The sequence below is a fragment of the Bos indicus x Bos taurus genome, chromosome 25, assembly GCF_003369695.1.
Source record: "Bos indicus x Bos taurus breed Angus x Brahman F1 hybrid chromosome 25, Bos_hybrid_MaternalHap_v2.0, whole genome shotgun sequence".
Classification (NCBI taxonomy): domain Eukaryota; kingdom Metazoa; phylum Chordata; class Mammalia; order Artiodactyla; family Bovidae; genus Bos; species Bos indicus x Bos taurus.
This window is the reverse complement of record NC_040100.1, coordinates 39,345,017-39,368,188: the sequence shown is the minus strand read 5'-3', so window position 1 is coordinate 39,368,188 and position 23,172 is coordinate 39,345,017. Positions and strand designations below refer to the sequence as shown.

Here is a 23,172-nt window from a genome sequence, read left to right as displayed (position 1 = left end):
AAATGAAAGAATACAATCTGAAAGATGACATACTACATGATTTCAACTATATGACATTCTGGAAAAGGCAAAACTATGGAGGCAGTAACAATAATCAATGATTGCCAGGAGTTTGCTTTTGTGGTGAGGGGGATAAATTAGAAGGAACACAGGGGATCTGTTGTTCAGTCGCTAAGTGACCCCATGGGCTGGAGCCTGCCAGGCTCCCCTGTTCATGGGAGCTCCTCTTGCATGGGATGTCACTACCATTCCCTCTTCCTGGGGATCTTCCTGACCCAGGGATCGAACCTGCACCTCCTGCACTATGGGCAGATTCTTTACCACTAAAGCACCAAGGAAGCCCAGGGGATTTTTAGGGCAGGGAAAAACGCTGCATGACACTCTAATGATGGATACATGCCACTGCACCTTCATCCAAACACACAGAATGTACCGAGCCAAGAGTGAACCCTGAAGTAAACTACGGACTCGGGATAATTATCATCAATCAACGAGGTTCATCAATCATACCAAGTGTACACTCTGGTGGGGGATGCAGATAATGGGAAGATTATCGTGGGTAGGGGGCGGGAGCATATGTGGGTAATCGCTGTACAACCTTCCCCTCAGTTTTGCTCTGAACATGAAAATGTGTTAAAAAATTGTCTTAAAGGGGAAAAAAAGGGTATGCCATAAAATTACAGATAAACCACAAACGACTGAGAGGTACAAAATGATACAGAATCATAAGCTGAAGAATAACTTGAGTATTTATCAACTGTATTAATAACATACACAAAACACCCAGTGATGTCTATGCTGGGTTTAAGCGTGCTGCTTTTAAAGCTTTAGGGCTCCACCAACATACAAACTCTTGGAGGACAATTTGATGATTTGATCAAAATTACAAATGCATGTTCCTTTCCATCATTAATTTCACTTTGAGGAATCTGTTCTACACAGATACATGTAGCTGAGGAGAGCTATTCATTATGGCACTGATGAGACTAGAAAGCTGACCATCCACCAGTGGGGAACAGACTGAACCAATCCCACACAGTGGGAACCAAGCAACTGCAGAAAGGGAGAGTGGGGAAGCTCTCCACGTGCTGCTGTGTACAGGCAGGCAACCATGTGGACGGGGTGCAGCTTCCAGTAAGAAGACAAAGGCAGGACGGGGGCAAGGGAGCTGCAAACATGCTCTCTGCTCCAAGAAATCACCCCTGAGGAAAGCACCGAGGGGACCGGGGGAGGCTCTCACTTGACAGACTTGTGTCAGTTTTTTAACAATGTGAGTGAACTACCGGTTTAATTAAAGAAACTGATGTTTTTAGGCAGCCCCTGCGGTGTCCAGACCCAGGCGATTAGCTTCAGCCCAGGTGATAACACCTGGAAGGCTTCCAGATGCTCCTGGTTACACTTGGAAGTGTTTATACAGTTTGAGGATGAAATCAGAAATGGGTTCAATATTACTTTAAAATATTTTTAGCATTCAAATGAGTTTGAAAGGCAGGAAAATAAAACGTACTGTAAAGAAGGACTTTTCAAAAATACTATCTTTTCTCTAAAGAAATGTGATAATCTACATATAATGTTTTATACCCAACGCAGTAGTAAAATACACGCTGCTCACGTTGGGAAAGGTGACATTATTTCAGTATACTCGAAGAAACATCAGCTGGCTGTCAGGTCCTGCAGCTTCAAGCACATCAATGAAGATTCTCTAACAAAAGGACTCTGCTACAGTCAGCGCTTGTGACAAAGGAAGTGATGTCTGGACACCACACTAAAACACAATCATATTTTCCCATCCTTGGACAACACCTCTAAGTTAGTTTACATTCTGTTCAAATCATTCCTGCTACAGATCTAAAGGTTTTACAAGAGGGATTAACCAGTTACAAGAGGGAATTCCAGTTCTCCCCATTTCACAGATTCTTCTAACCACAAATACTAAAGATGTTTTGCTGTGGGTTTGACTTACTTTTAAACTAGTTTTTCATTTTAAAAACAATATATTTATGCTTTAAAGTTAAAAAAAAAAAAAACACATTTGGAAGAATACACAGTGAAAGTGGAGGACTCCCATGCCTAAGAAAAACAATTTCCAGGGATTTCCTTCTGAAAATATTCTATGCATGCGTTAGTATATCTTTCTACCCCTAAAAAGGGTCTAATTATCATTTCTGCTCTCCATCCTACTTAACAATTCTGAAATTTATCTTCCATCTTAAACACCTATCAATTTCCCTCACCAGATGTGCAATGGCAGAAAGCTCAGCTACTCCTCTTCTGAAGGACAGCTGCGTCACCGTTAAGGTTCTGCAACATCTAGACTGACTAAATTAACAGAAACGTCTGGGGTGAATATGAATATTCTCAGAAGTCCTACCAAGCCAGAGACTGATTTTTACTTTATCTACTTGGTGCAGAAGTAGGTTGTGTTAAGCTACAGGTATTTGTATGTCAACCAGTAAGGTGGTTAATAAAAACCACAGGTTTAAAGAATTTTTTCCAGAAACTGGGGAAAAAACCATAAAACAGAACTCTGGTGTCAACCAGGGTCACGTGATATGCAACATGAGAACAGCAACAAAACCTCGAATACCCTTTGAGACGAGATTAATTTTTAAAACTTCGATTCTTCGTATTTATGAAGTGTAGCACAAATACAAAAATCATTCTGTGTTAAGTACAGTGCCAAAACATTTTAACATTTTAAAAAAAGGGATTTTTAGAATGATGCCCGCTCTTCAATTATTAATACTTCTAGCAGCTCTGAGCTATTCATCAGTCTGAAATGCACCTAGACTGGATCAACACACCCACGTGCCACTTAGGGAAGGAGGAGTAAGCAGAGGAAGCCTGTGCTCACATACACAGTGCGTCTCCTGCATGACACACGAGGAACACTAGCTGCCTGTGGGGAGGGGAACTGGTGATTTTGGAAAAAGGACAGGAAGGCTTTTCACTAAACAGCCTTTTGTACTTTTTGGAACACTATGAAAATGTCACCCAGTCAAAAGAATTTAAAAGAAAAAAAAACTTTTTTAACAAAAACCTCCTGTGTGTACAAAAATTTTCTAATACCTTAAATAAGAACACTACAGTTGACCCTTGAACAAGGGCTTGAACGGCACAGGCCCACTTAACACACAGTTTTTTTTCCAACAGTAACGACTACATAAAAAAAAATAATAATAAAGACTACATTACTACACAGTGGCTGGTTGAATCTGAGGATGCAGAACCGTGGATACAGAGAAACTGCGTTAGGGAGACACAGTGAAGGAACTGGTATACAGAGGGCAAGTTTTATATGGGTTTTTGACTGCACGGAGGGTTGGCACTCCGACGCCCTGCATTGTTCAAGGGTCAACTGTAGTTCTGATTCTTAGGTTGTTGTTCTTAGGGTCTTTTTCCTGCTCCTACAAATACAGTTTGGGGAGTGAGCAGGCAACTGTTGGCTCTCACTGCACATATGAACTTGGATGAAAATACACCTGGAAAAAGATGATTGAGCCTCCTGGAGAACAAGTCACAGTCACTTCCTCCAATCACCCTGAATGTGATGGGTTTCTAAAACTCTGAATTGCTTTTTAAGCCCCAAATGGACAGTCTGGATTCCCTGGGCCAACACTGCAGGCTTCCCACGCGGTGACCTTGCCTTCACGTGCCCAGCCTGACCCCCGCAATGGTCTGTCCTGCTCCAGTGCCCTTCCTCTAAGGAGTTTCCCTGACCAGCCAGCCAGCAGCTCCGGGCTCTTTCCCATCACGACACTGCTTTCAGTCTGTGATTAAGACAGGCAAGGGAGGGCTGCTGGGCTGCCTGACCGCACCACCACCCTCTGAGGTCCAAGAAGACGGGGCCACAATGATATAACCACAGCCAAGCAGTGTCCACACATAGTAAGCACACATAGATAATGTGAATTATATAAGCATTTTGATATTTGTTGAATAAAAGAATAAAGAGGGGCACAGTTGAGACTGGAGCCCAGGCCCACCAGGGTCGAACGACACTAGCAGTCTCCCCCTCTCAAGAGGCAAGACCACACTGCCTCTAAGTGGCAATTTATTGAATGTAAAAGAAAAACAAAACTGGCTCTTGCAAAAACTTTACTTGCTCAGAAGTGTATACCTCCAGACCACCACACTCGCTATTTATGCCGTTCCCTGTGCCTGGAATAGTACCTCTCGTGTCTTACTCATTCTCAGGTCTCTGTTAGCTCCTCCAGAAGCCCTACCAGGGCCCTTCCGAACAGCCTCTGTCCTATGCCCCAGTCGAGGCCTCCTTTCCAAGGCGCTCAGTTGCCGCTGACAGAGCTGCCTTCCGTGAAGGCAGACCCTGGGCCCACCGTGTCCCCTAGATTTCCAGGGCTGACTCACACTAGAATACTTTCTACATGAGTGAAAAATCTAGAATCTAAACCAAAGTGTATTTTTAAAAATGTTTTCCATCTTTAAAAGTTGGTCCTTTTAGAGGACTTGGGCTTCAGGCCTATATCTTAAAGAACACTCTAGGCAAATGAGGTAAGTAAATTTGCCTGCGAATGCAGGAGATGTGGGGTTGATCCCTAGGTCGGGAAGATCCCCTGGAGAAGATGGCAATTCCTCCAGTATTCTTGCCTGGAAAATTCCATGGACAGAGGAGCCCATGGGCTACAGTCCATGGGGTCGCAAAAGAGCTGGACACAACTCAGCGACTAAACAACAACGAACGTGACTTTGGGCTGCGCTGTCTGCGCAGCAGCGGATAGGCACATGTGGTTATTAACATCTATATTAGTTACAATTAAAGAAAAATAAAAATGCCATTCCTGAGTCACACTACTAACAGTCTAAGCACTCACTGGCCACAAGAGTCTAGTGGACCCAGTCCTGGGGGTGCGGGTCTAGAAGGTGGCCACCGTCAGTGGAAGTTCAACAGGACTGACCACCATGAGAACTCTACAGAGTTTCCAACAAGGGAAATGTCCAAAACCATTCTTACTGTTGAGAAGGAACCAGTTTTTCCTTCAACTTTCAGACTGAAAAAGTCATCACTGTGAGCTAAGACAAGGAGTTAATCTTTCAATACGATTTTCTTAGAGATTTTTAAAAGAGAAGTTCAACTCTGGGTGGATTCTGCTCTTCAAACAAAAAACAATCCCAACAGCAGTAGCTGCTGCTGCTGCTAAGTCGCTTCAGTCGTGTCCGACTCTGTGCAACCCCATAGACAGCAGCCCACCAGGCTCCCCCGTCCCTGGGATTCCCCAGGCAAAAGTACTGGAGTGGGTTGCCATTTCCTTCTCCAATGCATGAAAGCGAAAAGTGAAAGTGAAGTCGATCAGTCATGTCCGACCCTCAGCGACCCCATGGACTGCAGCCTTCCAGGCTCCTCCGTCCACGGGATTTTTCAGGCAAGAGTACTGGAGTGGGTGCCATCGCCTTCTCCGCAGCAGCAGTAGAGGCACAACCAAAACGACACAGACAATCTATCAGAGCTTTATGCCTCTTTTGTTATTTTCAATAAAAATTACAACTAAATAAAATGTAAAAAAGATCCAATGTAAAGATGAACACAAATTAGGGAGAAAAATTCTTTGTCCACCATGGGGCAATCTTTACTAGCAAAACCCATAAACTGCCATACCTAAAATACGTAGGTGGCTTAGAGTTTGTAAAAACCCATGTACCAATGCAGGGCACTCGGGTTCGATCCCTGGGGGGGAAGATCCCCTGGAGGAGGAAATAGTAATCCTCTCCAGTATTCTTGCCTGGGAAATCCCATGGACAGAGGAGCCTGGTGGGCTGCAGTCCACGGGGTCCAAAGAGTCAGACACAACTTGCCCATTAAACAACAACAAAAACAAAAATCTAGAATGGAAAAAATAGTAAACTCCACTGAGGTCACTTCCTATTACGGAATCTGCAGGAATAGAAAACTCTACAAAACAGCAAGCAGCTGAATCTACCCCTTTCAAGATCAGTGGTTGCTGAATCAAAGAGGAAATTAAATTTCACTGATATTTCAACCAATCAGCCTGACTAAACTGGACAGTGACTCAAAGGACGTTTTCTCCCCTAACTCTGTTCTCTAAAAAAGAAAGACCATTTGTATAGTTTCTCTGTGCTCACTTTCTTTCCCCGCAAGTCCTAACTTAAGTCAAGTCCCTGTTCTGAAATAATACTAGAAAAACAGTTCCATTCAGACTTCAATTTTCCAATAAAGAACAATTTTAAACTACAAACACAGACTGAGTGAAGTGTGTCACGCTCGCACCCATGTCCTGGGACTTCAATCTCAGCTCTCACTCACTCCTCTGCCGGCAGGGGCGGAGGCCGCGCTGGCCCTGGTGCTCCATGGGAACCAGCAGCGGCGGCATCTTCTGTGTGCTCGGCGAGGATGTCCACGGATCTGGTTCTGGGTCAGACCCCTCACCTACATCAGCCCGTCCTCACCAGCCCAGGAGGAAAACGAATCTAGTACTTTCCCACACAATGATACAACAGTAAGAGCCACTGCACCTGGCTAAATGACAGAAACCACAGGAACCGTGTGTGTGTGTGTGTGTGTGTGTGTGTGTGTGTGTGTGTGTCTGTCTGTCTGTCTGTCTCTCTCTCTCTCTGTGCACTCACTCATGTCTGACTCCCCAAGGACTGGACTGTAGCTGGCCAAGCTCTTGTGGGATTTTTCCAGGCAAGAATTCTGGAGTGGGTTGCCATTTCCTATTCCAGAGGATTTCCTGGCCCAGGGATCAAACCCACGTCTGTTGCATCTCCTGCACTGGCAAGTGGATTCTCTACCACTGCACGATCTGGGAAGCACTCAGGAGCCCAATATGCAAAGCTAATCAAACTGAGAAAAAATGCAAAATTTTAGGGGGAAAGACTCCCTTTTAGACATGAGATCCATCCTCCCCAACCAAGTTCTAATGTACAGTCATTGGTCCAAGTCACAGAGCTGAAGAGCTGGATACCAAGCTCCAGTGTCCACTGAGTGGAAGCCGAGCTCCTTCTTCACTACCACACTGCCTGCCTCCCAGTATAAAAAGCTCTGACATTTCCTTCAACTCTGAGTCATGGTTAGAAGGTTCTACTTTTAATCAAGTGACAAACACTCAAAATATTTTAATCCAAAGGAACTGGGTCAAAGTCAGTTCAGTTCAGTTCAGTCGCTCAGTTGTGTCCAACTCTTTGCGACCCCATGGATTGCAGCAAACCAGGCTTCCCTGTCCATCACCAACTCCCAGAGCTTGTTCAAAGTCATGTCCATCAAGTCGGTGCTGCCATCCAACCATCTCATTCTCTGTTGTCCCCTTCCCTTCCTACCTTCAATCTTTCCCAGCATCAGGGTCTTTTCCAATGAGTCAGTTCTTTGCATCAGGTGGCCAAAGAATTGGAGCTTCAGCATCAGTCCTTCCAATTAATATTCAGGACTGATTTCCTTTAGTATTGATTGGCTTGATCACCTTGCAGGGGACACTCAAGAGTCTTCTCCAACACCACAGTTCAAAAGCATCAATTCTTCGGTGCTCAGCTTTCTTTATGGTCCAAATCTCACATCCACACATGACTACTGGAAAAACCAGAGCTTTGACAATATGGATCTTTGTCAGCAAAGTAAGTCTCTGCTTTTTAATATTATGTCTAGAATGGTCATAGCTTTTCTTCCAAGGAGCAAGCATCTTTTAATTTCATGGCTGCAGTCACCATTTGCAGTGATTTTGGAGCCCAAGAAAATAAAGTCTCTGACTTTTTCCATCCTTTCCCCATCTGTTTGCCATGAAGTGATGGGACTGGATGCCATGATCTTAGTTTTTGGAATGGTGAATTTTAAGCCAGCTTTTCACTCTCTTCTTTCGCTTTCATCGAGAAGTTCTTCAGTTCCTCTTTGCTTTCTGCCATAAGGGTGGTGTCATCTGCATATCTGAGGTTATTGATGTTTCTCCCAGCAATCTTGATTCCAGCTTGTGCTTCATCCAGCCAGGCATTTCACACGGTGTACTCTGCATATAAGTTAGATAAGCAGGATGACAATATACAGCCTTGATGTACTCCTTTTCCAATTTGGAACCAGTCTATTGTTCCATGTCTGGTTCTGTTGGTTCTTGATCTGCATGCAGGTTTCTTGGGAGGCAGGTAAGGTAGTCTGGTATTCCCATCTCTTTAAGAATTTTCCAGTTTCTTGTGATCCACAAAGTCAACAGCTTTGGCATAGTCAAAGCAGAAGTAGATGTTTTTCTGGAACTCTCTTGCTTTTTCGATGATCCAGCAGATGTTGGCAATTTGATCTCTGGTTCCTCTGCCTTTTCTAAATCCAGCTTGAATATCTGGAAATTCTCGGTTCACGTACTGTTGAAGCCTAGCTTGGAGAATTTTGAGCATTACTTTGCTAGCGTGAGACAAGTGCAACTGTGTGGTAGCTTGAACATTCTTTGGCATTGCCTTTCTTGGGACTGAAATGAAAACTGACCTTTTCCAGTCCTGTGGCCACTGCTGAGTTTTCCAATTTGCTGGCATATTGAGTGCAGCACTTTAACAGCATCATCTTTTAGGACTGAAATAGTTCAGCTGGAATTTCATCACCTCCACTAGCTTTGTTCATAGTGACACTTCAAGTTAAGACCCACTTGACTTCGGACTCCAGGATATCTGGCTCTAGGTGAGTGATCACACCATCATGGTTATCTGGGTCATTAAAATCTTTTTTGTACAGTTCTTCTGTGCATTCTTGCCACCTTTTCTTAATATCTTCTGCTTCTGTTAGGTCCATACCATTTCTGTCCTTTATTGCACCCATCTTTGCATGAAATGTTCTCTTAGTATCTCTAATTTTCTTGAAGAGATCCTTAGTCTTTTCCATTCTACTGTTTTCCTCTGGTTCAGATCATGAACTCCTTATTGCAAAACTCAGACTTAAGTTGAAGAAAGCAGGGGAAACCAGTAGACCATTCAGGTATGACCTAAATCAAGTCCCTTACAATTATACAGTAGAAGTAACAAATAGATTCAAGGAATTAGATCTGATAAAGTGCATGAAGAATTATGGACAGAGGTTCGTGACATTATACAGGAAGCAGTAATCAAGACCATCCCCAAGAAAAAGAAATGCAAAAAGGCAAAAATGGTTGTCTGAAGAGGTCTTACAAATAGCTGAGACAAGAAAAGAAGCTAAAGGCAAAGGAGAAAAGGAAAGATATACTCATCCGAATACAGAGTTCCAAAGAATACCAACGAGAGATAAGAAAGCCTTCCTTAGCAATCAATGCAAAGAAATAAGGGTCAAACTCATATAGTCCATAATTGTCAAAGCAAACCCCAATTATCTGATGTATTTCTATAGTTCCTGAATGTTATCATGAAGTTTGTTGATAAATCCACCAAAATCCACGTTATTCAAATATGGCCCAAGCCTCACTCTACAGGCTGTTATAAAAAATAGTAGCTTATTTTTCTTGTGATTTCACTGGGTATTCTAACTACAAAATTAAAACATGTCCAGGTGATACAGTTTTGATTTTTAAAAAATTCAAAATATTTGGGGGCAGTGCAAAAGGAAGCTGTTGAACTATATAAAGATTTTACTTCACAACAGAATTGTACAACCCCTTTAAACAGCTCCAACTATTAAGAAACACCTACTACATAAACTAAGGCACAGGTGTATTAGAAAGACTGGCAAATTAAGAGACTGTCAAACAGCAGCAGACGGGACATCTAGAAATAGGAAAGTCAGATTTAACCAAGTGAAAATTTCTTCAGCATTAGATTTTACTATTCTTAGCGATAGTTCAACTAAACATTCTTTTGATTAATGGAAATGAAACACGGGGGAAAATGACACATGGGATGATATCCAAGTCTTTCTAAGGGTAAGGTTTTAAAAGACAGGAATTTGACTTTTAGACATAGAGCTCAAAAATAGCCTTAATTCCCAAATTTAGAACAAGAAAACACCCTAAAGGCAGATTTTTCTAAATCAGCAGCAGTCGTTCTGTGTATTGTCTAAGAACACGGAAAAAAAGCCACTTTTGCTTACTTCCATGCCTTTCCTAAAGAACCGCCGCCCCTCCCCACCCCGATTCCCAACTCTTCCAGTCAAAGCTCGAGCTGGGCAACCCTTGCACATGGCTCTTCCCCAGCACCCCTGTTGGCAATCACAGCCCCACGGAAAGTCGCCAGCGTCCCCAACAGGCACTGGTGCAAGTGCGGACACCCTGCATCGATGCCTTGCTGTGACATGACAATTCCTGAAAGCTAAACCTAGACTGGACGGGGAAAGTGCGGCACCCCTCACCCCCCGCTTCCCAGTTTGTGCAGGAGCTGTGTACACCACTCCAGATCCTGAGAGCCCCCCAGGTGTGGGACAGTCTTCTGATGAGAGACGTGCCACTAGGGGAAGGGCTCAGGGGACACTGGGCACACGTGCTGAAAATCAAGAGGACATGGCCAGGAGCCTGAGGGCATCTGAGAGAGCAGCTGGGACAACCTGAAAGGACTTAGGTGCAGGCCATGGGCCAAGATCACACCGAGAGAGGAAATTCTCTGAGTAGCCAGAGCGCTTTTCCCAGCACACAGAAAGTATAGAAAACCAGCAGACTTCCCAGGGTGCGGGCTTCAAAGAAAAGACCACCAAGTGCCTGCCTCTGGTGCCACCCCCTCCTGAACACCCAGCCCTGGGCTTCTGCACAAGGGGCACTCAGTGAAAAGCAGGTGAGTAAAGGAAGCTTCCTTCAATTGCCCTTTCTGAGTTGTGCATCTGGGCACCTAACTGCATTTTACATTCTTTTCTCAAGTTCTGTTTCTTAGTCTTCTCTTCGTCAACACAGTTCTAAGCTACTAGAAGGCGTCACCCGGATCCTCTGTACACTTATGGCATAAGGGGCACCTCAGATGGAAGTGTGATACACACACTAAGTCAACAGATTCACACGCTGGCTGCCTAAAGAGTCCGTGACATATGCTTCAAAATTAGTAAGAATTTTCAGAACATACCACACTGCTTAAGTTTTTGCAATTTTAAAATTTCATGGCCATCGTGTTCCTATTAAAAAAAACAGTTGAAAACGGAGGCAAAAAAATCAATAGTGCTGATGGAAGAATTCCTGGCTATATGCTGAATGTGCTCCACTACAACAGACCTGCCCACTGGTGTCCTGTGTGGACGCGTGCATGCGGCTGCTACTGCTTCCAGAACCACCAGCAAACGTGGCTACAAAGTGCACCTCTTCCCCTTGTCCAGACAGCGCTGGCGCCGGGCACCTCTCACACACCATCTCACCCAGCCCCTGGGGAAGGGAATGCTCGTTCTACTCCACACCTGAGGCAACTGAAAATCCTCAGAGCACCAGTCCCATATCACCTTGGAGTCACAAACTGCAGCCTCAAGGCCAAACCCCCAGCTGCCAGTTTCTGAAACCAGAGTTTTACTAGTTTCCTGGCATATCCGTGGACATACCACCCAGAGCCACTTTCACGTTGAAGTGGCAGCACTGAGTGAGCAGCTGTGGCAGAGACCACGTGGCCTGCGGAGCCGAAATTCTGTCCTCTGACCCTCTACAGAAAAGGTGTGTGACCCATGCACTTGGGAATGATGCTGCAGCCCCTGCAAGACTCAGAGCCCAGAGCACAGGAAGGCTGGGGAGAGTCTGCAGGCAAGAGCCTCAGCCATGACCAATTTCTCCTGAGCACAAATCTGCTCTTGAGCAACACTTTCTTACGTGTCCCTGGAATATACCGAAGAGCTGGTTTGAATGAGATGAAGAGGTGCTGTCCTGACTAAGAATACACCAACAACTAACCTGGCTGAAAGCAAGCCTTCCTCGTATTGAACAGCTCACAGTAAGGAACATTTCATATTAACAAGGGAAGGAAGGCATGCTTTGGCAAAATCATTTTTAACTATTTGTCTTCAAACACATTAAGTGAAAACACAAAGTCGGCACTTCCATAGCCCCAAGTAATCACATACTTTGTCACACAACTACAATGGCACAAGTCAGAAGTTGTAAAAACACAGGCTAACAATACAAGCATTAACTTCCGACTATAGGATTAAGCCTAAGTCCCTTTACAAGTCATTCTCAACCATGCTGGAGAATCACACAATCAAATTCAAGCGTTAAGCAGGGATGATTCCCAATCTTATGCTCTACTGTGACAACTCCCCTGGTGGGATTTATACTTACCCCCACCCCAAGCAACTTCAAATGTGGCCACTGTCCTCATGCCTCTCAGTTATCCAAGAATCCCTACTTTTCTACCAAGTAAAAGCTAAGCAAAGTCATGAAAAGCCCTAGCCCTAGAAGTCTCTGCAAAAACTCACAGCTCCTATTTAGCTGGCACGTAGTAAAGACACGAAATAACCCGAGACTGGTCCTCAATTATCCGCTGCAATAAACAGGTGAGACCGTGTACACCCTGGATGACATCCTGCAGTGCCAGAACAAAGGGGAGGGGGCGCCCCTGCCCCTGGAGGGGAGCATACTCTTGCTTGCCCACGCCCAACCACCCGCCGCCAACATCCCCGTAAAGCCACTGACAAACTGACCCCACTTGCTGGAGTTATGCTACTGAAACTTGCTAAGGACGTAGTCTCCTGAGTTCACGATTCAAGTAAATTCTGTGTTTCTGGATGCAGATTCACAAGATGAATGTACAGACTTTAAGGATCTAGGTTAGGTTCTGGCTTTCACCCTTTGCATTACTTTCAGTAGATCATCTCTCTCAAGTCTGATTTCCCACCTGGAATTGGCAAAAACAGTATTTTCCCTTCCCACCTGACAAGATGCTGTTGAGGATCAAACTGAAGTGATGGGGAGAAAAGAACTCTTGAGATGTAAACCTAAAAGGTCATCATTTTGCTGTAAAAGGCATTTTGGTTGGTAATGGTATTTACACCAAGTATCTTTAAATACAGTTTTCTATTGCATTTAAAGGGATTCACAGTATACAATGTAACCACAACTGCTTAGGGACATTTACTGGAGTAGGAAATGCAACCCACTCCAGTATTCTTGCCTAGAGAATTCCATGGACAGAGGAGCCTGGCAGGCTATAGTCCATGGGGTCACAAAGAGTCATACATGATTGAGCAACTAATACACACTAGCAACACGTATACAGCACGAGATAAAATATACCTATATTCAACTTTCAGAAGGCAGTCCTACAAACTTTTATAGTAGATTTGTTGAATGTATATTTGGCCTCAATAAAGCTGACCAAAAAAGAAACCTCTACTGCTTGCCTAGGTATTTCTTCCATACTGTTAAATCATGAATCCCTGCTGCTGCAAAACAGTAATACGCTATTTTAATGTGGAAATATTAAACACAAAAATTTCCAGAACACACAACAAACTATATACTGGTCCCACTGCTCATAAAGCGTGCCAAGTCAATGAAGATGACAATTGTGAGAAAGCATCTACGTCCTCAATGTAAAACAAGACAAGGCTACTTCAGCAACATCAGATGCCATCAAATCCTGTGCCGCTTCAGAAGAAAGGCTAGGTGTGGGTGGAAAGCACTGCTTTCCCTTCCTCCTCTTGCTACCTTTTGGGGCACCTTTCCTATTTCTGCATCACCTCCGCATGTTCTCCTTAGAATCGTCCCCTGATCTCCCCAGCCTGCACTGACCTCTCCCACCTGTCACTGGTGGCAATGGCATTTGTCAGAGATCCCACCTTACCTTATTGGGCCCTGCGCACATCCACACTCCCCCGGCTGGACTGCAAGCGCCCTGCAGGCAGCATCCTAGCTGGTCAGCTCCTCAGCATCAGGTGTACTATGCTCGGGGGCTCATGGCCTGCCCACCAGACTCAGCTGACAGACAGGATGGCTCCGAAGGCCAGTCCCCAGAGACACGCACTGGATCATGACCGTCCGAGTCCCTCCTGCTTCTCAGGCCACCAAGGCCACCTCCTGCTCCGCCTAACCCTTCAGCTATTCCCATTCGGAGCGCCCCTCCCTCAAATTTTATCTCATGAGCAGCGAACACACCTTGCTCTGCCTGGCCGAACTTTATCCCAGAAACCACAAACACACATCCCCTCATTAAAATGAGGCTGAGTCTCTCAGAATGATATTGCCAGGTCTCTCCCTGCTTTTCCATCTATTCAAATGCTTCCACTCTGTGCGTGTAATGTAATTCCTTTAGTCCTTTATTTGCTTTAATATATGTCCTTAAAATCTCTATTTTAGACTAGCAATTATGGGAGACAAAGTTACACCTTGTTTAACATGTTCAATGGTGATTGAACATGTGGGCCTTCCATGGCCCCCACACTAACGGACCATTTCACAACAATGTGACGTTGACGAATATGCAACCAAGGACCCAACATAAATATAATGGTGAATTTATTCTTTGGATTATTTAAACAGAGCCATTAAAAACTGATTTTTTTGTTCCACATTCACAAAAGAGCCCCCGTGCCTTACAAGGGTCAAAACTGGAAAGAAGGGGGAAAAAATGGTCATGAGTAGAAAATCCTTTTTGATAAAACTCTGTTGTGATTAGCAGCACATTAAGTATCTAACCATCCAGGAACAGAACTGCCCCAAAGGCCAATCCATTGTGCACCATCCTGGAAACAGCTGAAAGTATATAGTGCAACAAGCCTTTCTGTTAAAGTGTCATGTTACTAATTTGTCCCTCTTTATAAAACAAAATCTAAAATAACCTCATTTAACAATAGCAAAGCTGCAAAGCCATTCAAAAGTTACCAGTTTCAGAGGACAAGCTTCAAGGCCGAACTTGTCTGGTATGATCTACATTTCATATGTTCAAAGATTTTTCACTCAAACATGTCAAGATTAATGAAGCAAAGGAGATCTATTCTGCAGTAAAATCATAGTATTTTCATGGTGTGAAATCAGAGCATTTAACTCTTGCCTGTTCCCACATCTCTCACTTCAGATAAGCCGATTTTACAAAATTAACATCAAACTCAATTCTTTATCAGCTTTTAAATAGAGTATTATTAGTGACTTACATATCACCCACCAGACTTACTCATTCCTCTCCGCTGCTTAACAAATTTATTTCAACCAGACAAGAATCTCATGACTGATTTTTTTATTGTTTCTCTCACTTCCACATTAAATAATAGTCTAGGAATTGTATTAAAACTGCAGCCACAAAATTCAAGTTTTGTCTCAACAGGAGAAAGAGATATTTAGACCACTAGTAGAAAAACGCTAGTGGTCAAAGAAATATTTGCACAAGCTGAACAGCTGTGTCTACTGCAAATCTGAAGGCACTGCTGCAGCAATATAATTCAATTTGGACCCATTCATTATAAACTGATTTTCAGATGCTGCTACTGCAAGACCGTAGTGGAGAAATGCAAGCAACGCTGGGAATCAAATCATGGGCAGCAGAGCACAAGTTTGCGTTTTACTGCAAAGGAGAGCTCTGAAAGAGGAAACATAACTAGTACATAACGCTACCGTGAACCAGCCCAGAAAAACCCAGAACCATTAAACCAATAGAAAACTAAAATACTTCTCTTAGGCAACTGATATGAGTACCGAAGAAAGTCTCCAGACAAGCTGTTTAAAAGATTTATTTAATACTCTGATAAAAAAAATTTTTTAATGGTAACTCCGACATTCCTGAACATAATTTATTTATATACATATATATATATATACACACATATATACATATATATATATATGTACATTGTAAGAACAACACAAGCTCCCCTGGAGACTGCGGCCCAGATGAATCTGCTATTTAACTTTCTTCCGAAGTTATACACGTGAAATTAACACTCCACAGCAACTTTTATGACATCTTGCTAAGAAGTTCTGGGTTGTGAAAAATGGAATGGCTTAGGTGACTAGCGACAAGAGTTTTCAAAATAGCACTAAGCATTTTCTCAGGAAGCACATTCCAAGAAACTTATAAGTCGTAACTCACGGGCTGGCTGCTGTTAGGAAAGTCCTCTGGTCGCAGCCTTGTGAATATGTTACCGATTCAGAAAACTCTTCGGGATTCCTTTCGGCTGCACTATTTCCTTCTCACTAGCCAGCGTCGCCTCCGCTGTCATCCCTCCAGCCAGCCACGCTTGTGTGGACGGACACACGGCGGCAGTGGGAGGCAGACGGAATCACCACGCAGAATACACACGCTCCACTTTACTTTTTCTCCCTGGAAGTACCACTCGGTCTCCCGGCGAGGAGGGCTCCCCAACTCCGGGCGATCCAAGCGCACCGGGCATGTGCCACCCCACTCGGGCCCCATGACAGTATTCCGACAAACTTCCCTCTCGGCGGCCGGGGTCCAGGGGAAGGGGCTGCGCGGGCCTTAGCTCCGCGGGCCCCGCACAGCCCGCCGCCGAGTTGGGGTCTCCCGGGGCGCTCACCTCCGGATGGGGCTGACAAGCAACCCCCGGGGCCCCGGCCCCCTTCTCACCTGTGCTGTCATTCGCCGAGAAGCCGGGCGAGCTGAGTTTGGCTCGTTTGGGGTTGGGCGGTCCGTCCAGCAAGTTCTCGGCCATTTTCACCTGCTCGCGAAAACAGCCCCGAGCGCGGGCGGCCGGGTCGGCAAGGGCTCCGGGGCTGGGGTCGGCGCCGGCCCCGGCCGGCTGCGAGGGGAGAGGAGCGAGCGCGAGCCGCGAGCGAGCGCCGAGGGAGAGGGAGGGCGCAGGGCCGGGTGGGGGAGGCGGCGGCCAAATCTCAGCCACAGCAACAGCGCCCCGCAGCGCTCACCGCCCGCCCCCAGCCTCCGCCGCCGCCGCCGCCGCCGGCCGCGGCCCCCTCATCCCCTGCCCGCCTCCCGAGCGCGACACTCCGCGGCGGGGGCGCCCCGGCGGCCCGGCGGCCCCCCCGGGCCCGGCTGGCAGCGACAGCGCCCGGCCGGGCGGCTCAGGCAGTCCCCGGGAACATGGTGCCGCCGCCGCGCCGCCGCCTCGCTCCCCCCCCCCCCCCGCGCCCCACTTAATTAATTCGCTCGCGGCCCGACTACCGGGGGGCTCCGGGCTCCGCTCCCCGCCCGCGGCCCGCCGCCGCCGCCGTAAGGAAAAACAATGCGCGAAGCGGGGCCGCCGCCGCCGCCGCCGCGGCCCCCCCACCCCCCGTTCCGCCGCCGCCGCCGCCGCCGCCGCTGCCGCCGCCGCCGCCGCCGCCGCGGCTCCGGGAGGCCGAGCCGAGAGGCGAGCGGGGCCGCCGGAGCGGGCGCCGAGGGCCGGGCGGAGCGGGCCGGCCGGGCGGAGCGGGGTGCGCGGGCGGTTGTGGGGCCCGGGACCGGCGGGGCCGAGTAGATCGCGCTCGAAGCCCCGGTCGGGTCCGCGACAAGATGGCGGCTGTTGATTCCTCAATTAAAAAAAAAAGAAAGTTTTTTTTCTTCTCTTTCCAGAGCCTGAACGGGGAGGGGGAGGGGGCGGGGCACGCCGGTGCGTCACCCCCCCGCGGCGTCACTACGCACGGCCCCCGCCCCGCCCCCTCCACCTGCGCCGGCCGCGGCGGAAAGAGCCGAGCGTGCTCGGACGGAAAGGGCCGAAGGCGCGGCATCTGTGCGTCGTGCCGCCCGGCGGCGGGGCGGCGGGGCGGCGGGGCTGCCGGGCGGGGACCGGGCCTGCGGGACTCCGGGCGCCGGCACAGCCGCCACTTTTGTTCTGACGGCGACTGGACGGTGAGAGCTCTGGCTGCGGCCTGGCCTCAAGCCGGGCCCCTAGGCGTGGAGTCGGCCCCGGCAGGGCCCGCCTGTCCCGCAGGGCGACTCTGCTCGGTCTCGGCTTCTCTCGCCGCTGCCCCGAGACTAGGCCTGGCCGCTTCCCCACGCCGGGTGCCAGCGATGTGTCGTGGCCTCTGCAGGTTACACATTGCCCTCTGGTCCGCTTGCAAGAGGGTGCGGTGGGGAAACTGAGGCAGGAAGTGGCGGGGCCGGAATTCGAACGCCCCCACGAGATGTGAGGGGGGTCGCCAGGCTTCAGGTGCGACACCCTCACCTGCCTCGAGAGGTGGTGAGCGCTGTTCCCCAGCCGGACGCGCTCAGCTTGCCCCAGGCCCAGAAGGCCCCATTACATCAGAGCTTAGGGCCTCGACGGCCTTGGTGCGCTACCCCCGCCGCCCCCCGACAACCTCCTGGAGCCCTCAGGTGCTCCAGACAGGTGTGGGGTCCCAGGGGGATCAGCCCGCCTGGCCACTCCCCGCAGGATGGTTCCACAAAAATCTGAGGTGTTCACACATCTCGGTTCTTTTTATCTGCTTCTCAAAACTTGCCAGCGCTTCATCCGAAGTCCTTATCTGAAAGGTATCACCAGCAACCTGTTCCCTAAGCCAGAATTCTGTGAGTCAGCGCCGACTCCTCCCTCCCTCTCCACCTACCGAGCAACCTGCCTTCCAGGTCCTTTACCTGGGCAAACCGCTCTTCCTCCCACTGCCCGGCTCCGATGGCATCTCCCTACTAAGCGTCCCTTGAAAACCATATTTCTCCCCATTCAGCACCAGAGTTAACTTCTTGGAAAAAGAAAAAAACTCTGCTTCAAAGAAACAGCTTATATAGTGTCTGTGATGGTCTTCAAGCGTCAAGACTGAGTGATCTCACTTTCCTGTACCCGCAAAAATTAATACAACATAGTAAAGCAACTATACCTCAACTAAAAAAAAGAGACTGAGTGATCTTTCTGCTTTTTTCTGTTTATGTATATTGTTCAAAATCTTGACTGCCCCCTTTGCATCCCTCTTCCACTATCCATGCCTCACTCCGTCCTTACGTCCCCCACACCCACACAGCCACTAGGAAGTTCTTACCACTCAGACCTCTTCATACTTTTGCAAATGCTGTTCCCTGTGCTGAGAATACATATACCAGGCAAAGTAACTAATGCCAAGACCCGGTTCAAATATCACCTGCTCCAGGAAGCCCTCCCAGCCCAGTTTAGGGCTCCCACAGCACTTGTGGGCATACTTCTGTGAGGGTATACCACACACATGCTCATTTTTTATCCTTCCTGTTTTTATTTGTCTATCAAATATCCCTTGAGAATCTCCTGAGGGCATTGCCACTGCACTAATTTCTTGGGCAAAGAATAAAGAAAGAAATCCCTATCTATTCAAAGAGGCGAAACAGCAAGTCCTGGAAATCAGAAACAAACATTCAAGAAGTCACTGCATAAGAAGGCAGGAGGTGTTTAGAGTCACAGAGTAACCCAGGGGCCAGCAGCAGCCTGTATCTGAATGTGCCTGTGTATCCCTCTCACCACAAGTCTGGGAGCCCTGTGAGGACAAGGGCCAGGTCTTCACAGCATAGTGCCCTGCAGGAGGCAGGTTTGTAAAATTTGATGAATGAATGAATGAATGCACAGTGTCAGGCTCTCCTGAGGGAGCCTGGTCTCAAGGACACTGAGAAGGTTGGACTCCAGCCTGAAGCAGCTCCAGGCCATTTCCCCACAGAGGGGACAACGTGTCAGGTCACTGAGAGGCCTCAGCCAGGGCCTGCTTGGGTCAGTAGGAATACCTCCAGGCCCTCAGAATTCCTGGGTAAATGGCTTACACAACAGTGGGCACATTAGCTCGTGCCATCCCCTCACTCCCAGAGGGGGAAATGGAGGGCACTCGTCCCTAAGACTCAGGAAGTGACCTGGACGTGTCAGGCCTGAGCCTGAAACACAGGTCTTCAAACCGCATGTTCTTCTGGCCTCCCAGACCTGAAACATACCTGCTCTACAGCCCTTTTTCTGTCTCATTTGTATCCTTTTGTCCCATTCCTCTGGTATTTCAGGATATCTGCAGTTTCTTTCCTTTCTATGTCTTCTCCCCTTAGTTTGACTCTTGTCAAAGAACACAGCATTCAGACATAGGTGGGGGAACGGCACGGGAGGAAGTATGGATCCCGCCTGCCCACCCTTAGCCCGGGATCATGGTTGACACAGACAAAAGGGACCCAGCAGTGTTGAGTGTCTTCTGTATCCCAGGCTGCCCTGCCATATGCTCTACTCAGATCAGCACTTCCCACAACCCTGGATGGAAACTGTCCTCTTTTTACAGAGGAGGGAATAAGGCCCAGAGGAGAGCCCCTCCGTCACTAAGGAGCTCCATGGGGTTGCAGACGTGAGACTGCCTGCTCTCTCCAGTCTCAGAGGCCATTTCACCAAGGAATCCCCATTTACAGGATGCTTCGGGGCCAGGAGAGGAGCAAGAGGTAGAAACAGATCAGGAGAGGTTTACCTGGGAAAAGTTCGTTCACATCCATCAACTGATGAATGGATAAATGTAATGTGTTATAGCCACACAATGGAGTATCATTCAGCCACACAAGGAATACAGCATGGACACAGCTACAAGATGGATGGACCTCAAGAATGTGATGCTCAGTGAAAGAAGACAGTCATCAAAAGACTGTATATTGTATGATTCCACTTGTACAAATATCCGGAATAGGGAAATCCATAGACACAGAAAGTAGATTAGCTGTTGTGGGGGGTTGCTGGGGAGAGGGGGAGACAGTGAATGGTAGCCAAAAAATATGGGGTTTCTGTTAGGGTTATGAAAATGTTCCAAAGTCGATGATGATGGTGGTTCACAACTCAGAACTGAAAACCACTGCAATATACACTTTGGGTGAATCACACGGTACATGACCTCTGTCTCAACCAAGCTGGTTCTTAACAGGCTGGTTTGGGAAGAAGGAAGAGAGACAAGGAAAGACAGAGGGAGGCAGGTGCTCCCAGCAGAAGAACAAAAGTCAGCGGCCAGTTGGGAGAGTGAAAAAGGGATCTGTGTGGTGGCACCAAGGGAAAGGGTCCAGGGGTGGGGCTGGATTTCCCAATTAGGGGCTGCGGGGTGAACTCAGAGGGAAAAAGACAGAGACCCAGATCCACAGGCCAAAGTGGAGAGAGAGGGTGTTCGTGAAGGAGAGCTGAGGAGTGTGAGACTCAGGCTGCTGCCTCGGACCCCAGCGGACACTCATGCTCAGTGGGCCCCAAAGAGAGGTGGCAACCTTGTCTCCACTCCAGCTCTGCTGCATGTGCCCCGCTTCCCAGGAATGGGTCCTGACTCTCTTCTGGAGGCCTTAGGGTGGCTTCCCACTGTTCACTTTCCTGAACCTTTAATCCCTGCCTCCCAGAAGCGGGGGCTTCTGCTCCTCCATGAATGCAGTCTTTGCAACCACCCCTGACTCTGCCCCTTCTCCTCCACTCCCAGTCAAGCTGCTGAGCCCAGTTGTCTACACTGACCTGACTCACTTCTCCCATTCACCACTTTAATTTTTATTCAATGAAAATTATCAAACAAGTTACAAAAAATAATGCATAGATATTCCTGTCTACATTATTAAGGTAGGCACTATTAACATTTTGCCACATCAGCTTCAGATCTTTATATTACTTATTTATATAAGGAATCACATGTCAGACACAGAACTAAAGCCCCCATTTCCTCTCTCCCCCAAAGCCACCACTTTCTTGAAGTTAGTGTATATGGTTACCACATGAGATGTATTTTGGGGGGATGTTGGGCCATCTATGTGGCATATGGGATCCTAGTTCCCCTGTGGGAACCTGTGCCCCCTGCCTTGGGAGCGCAGCGTCTTATCCACTGGACTGATAGGGAAGTTGCCAAGATGTATTTTTACTGAGTATTTTTACTCAGCTGAACCAAGTGAAATTGTCAATACCTGACAGTTTCTGATCCCTGCACCCGCACCAACAAATTAATATGGTTCATCTAAATATGACTTATGCATCCAAGTCTTTTAGCCTCTCAAATTGAAATTGTATTCATTAAACAATAACTCCCCACTCCCTGATCTTCCAGCCCCTGGCAACTATCGTTCCTCTCCAAGGTTCATCTGCATGTTGTAGCAGGTGTCAGGAATTCTTTCCTTTTTGAGGCTGAATAATATTCCATTGTACTTATGTATCAGGCTTCCCTGGAGACTCAGCAGTAAAGACTCCACCTGCAGGAGACTCAGGTTCGATCCCTGGGTCAGGAAGAACCCCTGGAGAAGGAAATGGCAACCCACTCAAGTATTCTTGTCTGGGAAGTCCCATGGACAGAGGAGCCTGGTGGGCTAAAGTCCATGGGGTTGCAAGAGTCTGTCATGACTTAAGGACTAAATGACGACCACCACACCACTTATATATTTAATACCACACTTTACTTATCCACCCATCCACTGACGGTTGTCTAAGATGCTTCCACATTCTGGCTGTTGTGAATAATGCAAAGTTTACAAATAACTCAAGATCCTGCTCTGTCTTACTCCTCACTCCATTCAGGCTGCTAGAACAAAATACCATAGACTGAATGATTTATGAACAACAGAAATTTTTTTCTCATAGTTCTGGAGCCTGGAAGTCCAAGATCAAGGTGACAGTGGTTTTGGTGTCTGGTGAGAGCCTGCTTCCTGATTCATAGATGGCTGTCTTGCTGTGTTCACACATAGCAGAAGGGGTAAAGGAGTTCACGGGGGCTTCTAACCCCCTGAGCTGTTCAGAGATCAACCGAAAGGACTCCCCCACCTCTACTACAGTGTTTCTAATTTAGAGTAAGGAGAGTTCCGCCAACTCCTCTTCCTTTTCAAACTTGTCTTGCCTATTCTTAGCCCTTTACTTTTGACCTGTAGTGTTAGAGAAGACTCTTGAGAGTCCCTTGGACTGCAAGGAGATCCAAACAGTCCATCCTAAGGGAAATCAGTCCTGAATGTTCATTGGAAGGACTGATGCTGAAGCTGAAACTCCAATCCTTTGGCCACCTGATGCGAAGAACTGACTCACTGGAAAAGACCCTGATGCTGGGAAAGACTGAGGGCAGGAGGAGAAGGGGATGACAGAGGATGAGATGGTTTGATGGCATCACCGAATCAATGGACATGAGTTTGAGTAGTCTCTGGGAGTTGGTGATGGACAGGGAAGCCTGGCAACCTGCAGTCCATGAGGTCGCAGAGAGTCGGACACAACTGAGCGACTGAACTGAACTCAACTGAACTTACTCTTCTAGGTGAATTTTAAGGTAAATCTTTCCAGAACCAGTAAAAACATTGGATTTTTTATTGACTTTGCATTGAATCTGTAGAATAATTTGAGGAAAACTACCATTTAAAATACAGTGAGTCTACCTATCAATTAGCATGCAAAATGGAGGACAGAGGAACATGTCATACAACACTGGGGTATGATCTGCAAAATCCAGACTCTACAAAGCTCTGCAAGAAACACAACCTGGATTTCTTTATTTTTATTTTTCATTTATTTTT

The 23,172-nt window shown here is 47.2% G+C and overlaps 1 protein-coding gene across 1 annotated transcript in view; it reads right to left on the bottom strand.

Moving 5' to 3' along the window:
- CREBBP (CREB binding protein) overlaps nucleotides 1-16,672 on the bottom strand; it is a 119,052-nt gene extending 102,380 nt beyond the window's left edge. Inside the window, exon 1 of the mRNA XM_027527582.1 lies at nucleotides 16,390-16,672. Within this exon, the coding sequence (XP_027383383.1) occupies nucleotides 16,390-16,474 (85 nt within the window). The 5' untranslated portion in view covers nucleotides 16,475-16,672. The remainder of the gene's footprint in view (nucleotides 1-16,389) is intronic.
- Nucleotides 16,673-23,172: the final 6,500 nt, after the last annotated feature.